The sequence below is a fragment of the Osmerus eperlanus genome, chromosome 11, assembly GCF_963692335.1.
Source record: "Osmerus eperlanus chromosome 11, fOsmEpe2.1, whole genome shotgun sequence".
Lineage (NCBI taxonomy): Eukaryota > Metazoa > Chordata > Actinopteri > Osmeriformes > Osmeridae > Osmerus > Osmerus eperlanus.
In genome coordinates this window covers 15,493,077-15,503,654 of record NC_085028.1, presented here as the reverse complement: position 1 = coordinate 15,503,654, position 10,578 = coordinate 15,493,077, and the positions used below count along the sequence as shown (strand labels likewise).

Below are 10,578 nucleotides of genomic sequence, written 5' to 3'. Positions count from 1 at the left end.
TAAATGAAAACTGAGGACTACATTTGAACTGGTGTTCTGTAAAACATTTATTTAAACAGATCAACTGGGACATCTCAGCATGTGTGACTGTTGTGGATCACCATGTTGGACGCCATCCTATTGTATGCTAGTTTTTTTCCCTTCAATACAAAATGTATTGAAGGACTCTTATTCTGCCTTCTAGAAAATCCATCCATGGTTTATAGAAACCATTGACAGTTAAGGGGCCACTTAATAACTTCACTGTTGCCATGAGATGGCGCCAACCACTAAACTCTGGAGTCCAGTGTGGTGGGGTCAGTCACCATAGTGGCGGATGATGATGGCAGACTCTTGAAGGCACCAGGTGCCAATACGACCTGCATGTGTTGTCATTCGGCGGATTCTTAATTTAAATTCTCCGGATTTCTCGGGTCATTATGCAAAGCAGTGCAGCGCGCTTCTCAAGAGCCCTCTGTTCTGTGCAGGGGTCAGTAAAGAGCGCGAGGCCACGGAGGCACCGCTGGTTGCTAGGGACATCATCGTGAGCAACAAGTCATTCCATTCCTGGGATTGGAAGGGAAAGAGGGGAGGCGGAGAGAAGGGGGAGGAGAGGGTAACTAAAATTGGCTCATTATGTTACAGGACTGAAGCAGACACATTGTGTGGTGGTCTTGGGTCTATGGAATCAGACAGGAACTAGTTGGACATGGAAAATATGCAATGGAACCTGTGCCAAAATGCAAAAAAGACCCTGCCCACTCTTCTCTTTTATCTCAAGACATAGCCTACCCATTTGTTCTTGGTTCAGAGCATAAAATGGTTGAATGTGCTGTAGGTGTTTGAGCAAGTTTAATTGCAGGAGGCATTAGCACTAATCGCTCTTGACACGTTTTGTTTTTGGGATGTGCCTTGTCCATCTAATCAAAAATATTCGAAACAGTCCTAAATCATTTGTAGACCTAATTCGGTTTTGAGAAGACATCATAAACACAGACTACTTTGCTCAGCCACCCGTATGGGACTACTCTGAATATCGTGGGGTCCTCTCTAAACCCCAAGCTCAACCATTTAGTGCTAGGCTTTGTTTTGCCCATAGTCCAGATTGTCGCCTGTTTGTGAATGAACGTAACCGCCTAAGCGGTTCCTTAGGCCTAATTGTGCAGCAGCGCAATATAAATTCGGGCTAGGAAGACGACCAGGGCTGCAGTTCAAGTGACAGTGGAGGGCAGCGACAGATATTTAATTGGCACTGCGGCGCTTTGATCTCTGCCGGATTAACCTAGAGGCCTTAAAATGTGGGTTAGGCCTATTATTCTAATACAAAGCCGGGGTACACGCTGTGATTTTTAATATATCATGTTCACAGTACCATGCAAGCCACAAGCAATGTATGCGCAATGATGAATGTGCAATAATAAAATAAAAAAATTAAACTCCAAAAAGGTATAGAAAACGTTAGTTAAATCCTAATGTATAATCATTCAAGGGAAATTGAAATTTGAGGGGGATGTAGAGCGCGCACATAAAAGCTGGCTGACTGGCGGATTTCCCCTGCCTAAAGACACACCCTCCTCGCCATACACACATGACACACTAGATATCACACACACACACACACACACACACACTCAACTCCGGTTGAAATAGCCGACTCTTTTTATTGTGTCGCTCCCAGAGCGGATAATCACTGATTCTCCGGCGTGTTTCTTATCAGATGACTTTGAGAGAAGTGACCATATGCTGGGTTGCACGCGGATGGGCACTTTATGGACATAAACGTTGGATGAAACATAGTTGTGACTGACTTGAGCCTGTTACTTTTTCGCTCATTGAGCAATAGACGAGAATAGTGTTTTACTACCAGAGAGCGCGTGTGTTTGGTGTCTGTTGGACTTCCTTGAAGGAGCAGAGTGCGAGTAGCACGTTGCGCAGAGCCAGTAAGAGAGAGAGAGAGAGTGAGTGAGTAATAGGGATGAGAGCTCAGTGAGCCAGCAGACGGACATTCAAAGCTTCTTAACGGCAGGTGGAAGGAAGATCGAGCTGGTGTGTGGCTGTGGGAGTGTTCCCCCCCCGTGGATGCCCACCCTGGACACCGCACCAAGTGGGAGAAGCGCCAGTACCAGAAGCTTGTAGTGGCTGGCGGGCAGGTGTCAGCCTACTCACGGCGGGTAACAGTCCATACAGTCCGTGTAGGATATGCTTTCTACGTCCAACACGATGAACTGGCGTTCTGATAGCTGAGGCCAATAAGGGATATCTGGGACATCGCGTCGTTATAAGTCCTCGAACCCGTGACGTTGATATGGGGAGAGAAAGAGCGCACGGGCGAAACCCGGTTGGTCATAAGAGTGGAGGAGCAGGGAGCAGCGCGAGGACTGAGATGAATCGGGACCGGGGCCAGCCGTGGACTGTGATTCTTCTCGTCATCCTTGCACTGCAACCACAGGTAAGCCGCCACTAATTAAGATCTATTTTCGGAGGGCTCGTTAACCCTTCTTTGACTGTTATTGGCGGTGTATTCATCCCCCTCACAGCCTAATGAAAACAGTAACGTTGTGAACGTTGCTCCTTAATTTTTGTCCTTAATTTGCCAATACGTCCCAACGTAGGCTACTGCGCCTGTGTAATAATATGGCACTTCAGCTGGCCTACCTGATGTTGGGCTTGTGTGCACGAGGCTATGCACTTGTTGCTCAATGGGCGTATATCCTTTCTCTGTAAAATCGATGCCCGACACCCCGCGAAAACGTGATTTTTACGGTATTGTTCTCCGCGAAGTCTCAGCTTTTTCCACCTAATTTTTGTGTAACTGCACTATTGTCTCATTGTGATAAAACAGCATATTCCGTGTTGGTCTATTTTGGCAGAAAAATTGAAAACGCAGTCGTCATAATTGAATGCTAATGAGCTATAACAATAGGCTACATCAGTTTAGAATACTGATTTATTACATCAAATGTTGTTTATTGAGTGTTTAACGCCAGATGCCACCTTGTCACAGCCTTTGTTGAATACTTGTTCTCAGTAAATGGTCACACATTGGCCTGTACCATAATGATGATTTGCTTATAATACGAGTTTTCAAGAAGCCCATTATGAACGATGACTTCTAACACACTTCAACACATTCAAGTTAAGTTCCACAACCATGTATTGACTATACACACGGCTTGTAGAGGCAGGCGGGCAGAGGAGTCAACGTGCACCCTGCTCCAGTCCAACCTGCCTGTCTGCAGGTACACTGGCCTGGTTAGGTCACCCAGATGGGTTGACAGAGCTCCCACAGCTGGGGCAACATCAGACCAGGAGGAGAGCATGGTCTGTGTGTGTGTGTGTGTGTCCTGCTTTTCCACAGGGGTCTATGTTCGGAGTGTATTCTGTATGGGTTAGGGGTGTGTGTTGGGACAGGGGGCATAATAGAGAAACACTGAGGGCGTGTGAACATACAGTCAGCTCCACACCCCTCTCTCTCTCTCTCTCTCTCTCTCTCTCTCTCTCTCTCTCTCTCTCTCTCTCTCTCTCTCTCTCTCTCTCTCTCTCTCTCTCTCTCTCTCTGTCTCTGTCTCTGCCTCTCTCTCTGTCTTTGTCTCTGCCTCTCTCTCTCTCTCTCTCTCTCTCTCTCTCTCTCTCTCTCTCTCTCTCTCTCTCTCTCTGTCTCTCTCTCTCTCTCTCTCTCTCTCTCTCTCTCTCTCTCTCTCTCTCTCTCTCTCTCTCTCTCTCTCTCTCTGTCTCTCTCTCTGTCTCTCTCTCTTTCTCTCTCTCTCTCTCTGTCTCTCTCTATGTCTCTCTGTCTGTCTCTCTGTCTGTCTCTCTCTGTTTATCTGTCTCTGTCTGTCTGTCTCTCTCTCTCTCCCTTTCTCCCTGTCTCTCTCTTGCCTGACAGACCACTAGAAGCCTACCTTCCCCTGCACTGCAGTATGTAAAAAAAGTCTAGCTACTGTACCATGGCCCATTTATAATGTAGGAAATCAGTGGAGCATTGATGCAGTTTTATTTTCTTCTAGCAGGTAATATACCTTGATGAACATGTCTTTTTTAAGTCATTTACTAAGCAGGCTTCATGTGAATAGCCTTTAGTCAGCGTGAGTAGCCAAAGGAGGCTCCAGTGTTGAGGTTGTGGTCAGGTTGTGGTCAGGGTGTGGTCAAGCCCGGTGTTTGGGTTCTAATGAGGATCTAATAACCGTGGCTCTCCTGCAGGTCCTGTCCCTGGAGCACTGCTGAAACACAGGTATTCCTGGAATGGTGGAGAGAGGGGGGGAAAGAGGAGAGGAAGAAAGGAGGATGGAGGGTGATGAGTGGCGCTGTATCTCCACAGGCCTTTTGATGTTGGGGAGTAAGACCGTCCAGGAGAGGGGCGGCGGAGGGACCCAGGGCCAGCACCAACAAAGGGCCTGGCTGAAAGGCCGATCTCTCACGCCGGTTGAGGTCACATGGTTTACATTAGGTTGTAACTTGGGCCATGGTCAGGTTGTAGCTTGGGTCTTAGTCCTTGCAGAGTGAGCAACGTTATTAAAGTCATTTATTATAGCTTGACTTTGATCCTATAGGAATGGGGTAGCTTATTTATAGATGAGGACGGGGCTCTTTGAGAGCAGAAACAATTGGTGTGCCCACAGTGGTGGAATATTGTGCTCATGAACACACACACATGGACACACACACCTTCCGTGATATTGTTTGATTCTCTCTTTGGGGCTTGTTAGCTTGTTAGCTTGTTAGCTTTAACAACCCCGTGTCCGTAGCACTCTGGAAGTGTGAAAGATGACAAAGAGAACTGCTACCATTTTTTGAAGAGGAGCGGCTGCAGAGAGGGTGACAGAGGGCAAAAGTGAACAACCGTTCCCTGATCGACACAGACGTGAAGAGGAGGAGAGAAAGAGCCTGTGTTTGCACACCTCCCTTGGGAGAGAGGGAGGGAAAAGAGGCAGCGGAGATACAGAGAACAGAAGAAAGGAGCTGGATGGAGAGGTGAAAGGAGGATGTGACATAGGGGAGTGGATGGCAGAGGAGACAAAGAGAGGGAGGAGGATAAATAAGAACGAGTGAGAGAGAGAGGGGGATGATCTAGAAAGATAACGTGAGATGAACAGGAGTATCGAGAAACTGATCTCTGAGGAGTGCGTGTATTTGAGCGTTTAATGTACGTGTGTGTGGTTGGGGGGTCAGTCCATATGAATTAGATAGTGGTGAGAATCAATGTCAACTCTGTAGTTTAGAATAGGGAAACGGTATTTGTTTATGATTCCTAGGATAGGGTGGAGGCCTGATAGTCCTAGATTCTTAGAGATAACCCTTCCCAGAGCTGCCATGAAAGGAGAGACTCACCACCTCAGGAGGAAAACTCTCAAAGTATGACATGAACAACCGTTGGGTTCAGTTCATATTCCTAGAAACTTTGACTGTAACGTGAAACAAACAAAGTCTCAATGAGGTACGTCATGTCTTTATAATTTCTCTACTGATGTCTGACACTGTGAGGTGTCTCTTTCTACTGTGTCTTTCCACCTTGTCTTCCTCCAGCTTGTGTGTGTGTGGTACATCTCTCTACAGTGTGGTTCCTAAGTCTACATTTAGTCATTTAGCAGACGCTCTTATCCAGAGCGACTTGCAGTAAGTACAGGGACATTCCCCCCGAGGAAAGTAGGGTGAAGTGCCTTGCCCAAGGACACAACGTCATTTGACCTCGCCGGGAATCGAACCGGCAACCTTCTGATTAATAGCCCGACTCCCTAACCACTCGGCCATCTGACCCCTCTGTCCGTCTGTCCCCCTTGTCTCCCCCCAGGCTGTGCAGGCGGTGGGCATGTTCGAGCTACAGATCCATCACTTTCAGAACCCCCAAGGCCTGCTGCTGAACGGGCAGTGCTGCGACCTCCAAGCCAGCGGGGGGCAGCGCTGCTCTCTGAGGGACCAGTGTGACACCTTCTTCCACGCCTGTCTGAAGGAGTATCAGGCTCGCGTGGCCCCCACTGGATCCTGCACCTTTGGCTCGGGCAGCACCGGGGTCCTGGGCAGCAACACGCAGCTGATCCGCCACAGAGGACACGACGGGGGAGGAGGGGGAGGGGGGGATGTCGGACACATCGTCATCCCCTTTAAATACGCGTGGCCGGTAAGTACCTGAGTCCTGTCCCAGCTCCTGTTGTAGTCCAGTTTGTGGTTTGGGATGTTATGCCGCAACACAGTTTTGTACTTGAGCCTTGTAAAAGCCCTCCTCCCCTCCTCTTTATCGATCAGTCTCTGTATCTTACATGGAGTCTGCCCGCCTGGTTGTCTGGCCGGCCAGCCGGCCAGCCGGCCAACTGACTGCTACGACTCGTGTCTTCATTAAAGAGCAGACCTATTAATCGCCCATTAGGACATCGGTGGCCAAGACAGCTCCAGATAGACAAGTTGATATCCCCCTGCTCTTCGCCTTTGCTAAGAGAGCAGGAAGAGGAGAGGAAGAAATAACAAATATCCGTGTGGAGGAATATGGCTTGTCTAGAGGCCTTGATGGAGGGCTGGGGGTGGAGGATGGGGGGGGGGCGGGGGGACGGGGGATGGGGGGACGGGTGATGGGGGGGCGGGGGGGGACGGGGGATGGGGGGACGGGGGACAAGCCCTCTGGACATGCAGAGGAGAGGCTGCAGGCTCTGGAGGAGGGAGCTCACAGCTGCTCACATGCTGCTTCATGTGTCTCTGTTCTTGAGCTCTGAGATGTTCACAAGGGAGCTCAGGTAGGGTGTGTATGTGTGCATGACGGGTGTGCATGTGCTTGCGTGTGTGTGTAGGGAGGGGGGGGGCAGCGGGGCGTTGGTTGCAGGTCAGACATCTGCACAGGGCAGCGAGGGGGTTGTGGGGAAGGGGGGGGGATTGAAAGCTTTTAGCAGAGAGGACCACTAATTTTCTCAACGATCTCACATCCACTAAACCCATTAGAGATGTTTCTCTGGCTTTTTGCTTCTATTAATGTCTGTCTGTGAAGAAGTAGGGCCCGATAAAATGACTTGGCAAGACCAGGAGCACTGGTCCACTCTGCTTTCTGGAAATCTGAGCATTTGTTTGCTTCTTTGTTTACTGTCTCAGTGACTATTGGTAATCTCTTGATTTTGTTATTGTCTGGCATACTTTGTGACCTCTCTGAGGTTGAATGGTTCTTCATAATGAAAGCATTATAAAAATGGCCAAGAGAAAGCTAGTGCATGTATGGTTTTAATTATGTCCGTGCTGTGTAGCATTTTAATATCGTGCAAAGCCCTGGTGGAGATTTAAAGGAGGACTGGGACTAAGTCTGGTCAAGCTCACCAGCTGGCCCAGCACTGTACACAGGTCTGGGGGTCCTTGCTTCAGGGACCTGGCACACACACACACACACACACATGCAGCCACACACACACACACATGCAGCCACACACACACACAAACACATACACACACACACACACACACACACTCTCATACATGCATTCAAACAGTCCAGCACCAGAAAAATGCAGTGTGATATGGTGACCTCATTTTGATCATTATTGGCCCATCTACCTGTGACGGTGTGTGTCCCAAAGACAGTTATCTGCTTCCTTGTGTGTGTGTACGTGTGTGTGTGTGTATGTGTGTGTGTGTGTCTTCATACACATTGTCACTTCTTTCCTCCACGACGGGGAGGTGTGTGAGTGGCAGGTATGAGTGTGAGAAAGTTTCCAGTCAGAAAGCCTATATGGATCAGTTTCAGGCCGGGCCAGAGTGTGGGCTGGGCTGGGCTGGGGGTGTGTGAGGGGGAGCACCAGAACACATAGAGCCAGCATGAATGCATTTCTATGGTGGAAACCACAGCTGAAAGACTCACATTATCTGTCCATCTCTGGGAGGGGAGGGGGGAGGTAGGGCGGGGGTGGGGGTGGGGTAAGGGGAGGGCTGGGGCAGTATTCTGATCCCTCTGCCCCAGGTGAGGGGATGAACAGGTGAGCACAGTCATTATGAGGAAAGGTGAGCTCCCTCCATCCACAGCCCGCACTCCTCCATTCTCATGCTCTCTTTCTCTCCCTCTAATCTCTTCAGGGGGAAATGAGAATGTTTGTATGTGTGGATGTCTGTCTGTGTGTGTGTGTGTGTGTGGATGTCTGTGTGTGTGTGTGTGTGTGTGTATGTCTGTGTGTGTGTGGATGTCTGTCTGTGTGTGTGTGTGTGTGTGTGTGTGGATGTCTGTCTGTCTGTGTGTGTGTGTGTGTGTGTGGATGTCTGTGTGTGTGTGGATGTCTGTTTGTGTGTGTGTGTGTGTATGTGTGTGTATGTCTGTGTGTGTGTGTGGATGTGTGTGGATGTCTGTGTGTGTGTGGATGTCTGTCTGTGTGTGTCTGTGTGGATGTGTGTGTATGTCTGTGTGTGTGTGGATGTCTGTCTGTCTGTGTGTGTATGTGTCTTTGTCAAAGCAGGAGCATGTGTTAGTAAGTAGTGTGCATTCGATTTCCTCATTGTCTGACTCCAGCCCCGTGGTTGTGCTCGGGGATTTGGCTGTAGTTTGACCTCAGTCCCCAGCACAGACCGTGCACGGTCTGGGAATAGATAGAACAGATCAAAGCGCCTGTATCTATGAGGTAATCTCCTTACATAAAAAGCAATAGTCTGTTTCTGTATGTGTATTTGTGGGAAGCTATGTGGCTGGAGAACGGCATGCCTGCCTGCCTGCCTGCCTTTGTTCTGAAGAGAGTTTATCTTGTGGAGTTTATGAATGAGTCAGTGAAGAGATGAATGAATCCAGAATGTGTGAGGGTGCTGGAAGAGGCCAGCTGGCGATCACAGAGGCTCAGAGATGCAGTTGAAAGACTTGGGTTCCTCTGCACCGTGGGTTCTATACGTGGTTCTGGTTCACAATTAACCCTGATTTCCCTTCCCGCGGTTCTATCGGCTCTTTTGTCCTGTCTGTCGCTCCAGGCTGGTTTCAAATAGAGAGGGTTCAGGCATTGTCATTTGTCAGCGTAAGTCCTGTGACAAATGACTTTTAGAGTTGCGCTGTATAAACACTGTTAAGTTGAACTGAATGGATTAGGGTCCAGGTCTCTTGATCTCCCGTCAGCCTTTCATCACCCTGAGCCTCTGTCCTAAACAGGGTCAGGTTCTCTCTTAGTGGGAATGTACACACAGACGCAGACACATACACACACACAGACGAACACACACATAGTCACATACGGGTGTGTAACTGTGTGCGTGTGTGTTTGTGTACGTGTAACTGTGTCTGTGCGTGTGTGTTTGTTTGTTTGTTTGTGTAACTGTGTCTGTGCGTGTGTGTTTGTTTGTGTGTGCGTGATTGTCTTCGTGTTCCACCATTTACTTCTTGTTCTCATTTCCTTAAAGAGATCCCTGATCCCTGTTTTGTGTTGATAGGAACAACCGGTACTGCTATGCAGCTACAGTGTACAGAGATTAGCACAAGACCTGCCTGGCTGGCTGATTATTATGGTCTGTGTGTCAGTGTGGGACTGTTCGCACATATCTTGGGAGAGCCTGGCCGGAAAATGAGGACTGAGATGCAAAGTGAATGTAAATGTGTGATCCAGCTGTGACGCTTGATAACCTCCGCTCTGCCGTGTGCACTTGTGTTGATCCTTGTGTTGATCCTTGTGTTGATCCTTGTGTTGATCCTTGTGTTGATCCCTCTGTAATTGTTCTCATATGAGCAAGTCATGGCAGGGCTGTCATCTTGTATTGTACTGAGTTGTTGCTTAGCTACTTTGTTTGTTCGGCAACATTAAACTAATCGTTGCTTGGTTTTGCTCGGTTACAATCTACCACACAGCTGACCCTCTTACATTCTCTCCTTCTCTCTTTAGCTCTCTCTCTCTCTCTCTCTCTCTCTCTCTCTCTCTCTCTCTCTCTCTCTCTCTCTCTCTCACTCTCACTCTCTCTCTCTCTCTCTCTCTCTATTCCTTCATTCCTCTCTCGCTCTCCCTCCCTCTTCCCCTTCCCCCCGTCCCATTCTCTCACTTTCTCCCTTCCTCTCTCCCTCTCTTTTCCCTCTCCTTCGTCCTCCCCTCTCTCTGTGTCTCTCTCTCTCTCTTTCTCTTTCACACACATACAATGCTGGGTTACCTGTGCATTCCAACCAGGTGGGAGTCCCAGTCCTGGGGAGGTATAGGAGGAGAGAGGCAGACAGAGAGCCCCAGTCCTGGGGAGGTATAGGAGGAGAGAGGCAGACAGAGAGCCCCAGTCCTGGGGAGGTATAGGAGGAGAGAGGCAGACAGAGAGCCCCAGTCCTGGGGAGGTATAGGAGGAGAGAGGCAGACAGAGAGCCCAAGTCCTGGGGAGGTATAGGAGGAGAGAGGCAGACAGAGAGCCCCAGTCCTGGGGAGGTATAGGAGGAGAGAGGCAGACAGAGAGCCCCAGTCCTGGGGAGGTATAGGAGGAGAGAGGCAGACAGAGAGCCCAGTTAGAGCCTTCTTTCTTTTCCGCTTCTCTCTTTCACTCTCTTTCTCTCCTAGCCTTTGTGTTTCCGTCTCTTTTGTAACCACGGTGACTCTTACTCGTACTCAAATACCTGTGTGCTGATACTGGGGTATTCACACACACACACACACACACACACACACACACACACACACCCACACACACACACACACA

General features: G+C 49.1%; 1 protein-coding gene across 1 annotated transcript in view; it reads left to right on the top strand.

Annotated features, from left to right (window-relative positions):
• The first annotated feature begins 1,626 nt into the window (after positions 1-1,626).
• The window catches only part of LOC134029635 (protein jagged-1), a 27,163-nt gene continuing 18,211 nt past the window's right edge, over positions 1,627-10,578 (top strand). Inside the window, exons 1-2 of the mRNA XM_062473889.1 lie at positions 1,627-2,428; positions 5,768-6,094. Of these exons, the coding sequence (XP_062329873.1) occupies positions 2,285-2,428; positions 5,768-6,094 (471 nt within the window). The 5' untranslated portion in view covers positions 1,627-2,284. The remainder of the gene's footprint in view (positions 2,429-5,767; positions 6,095-10,578) is intronic.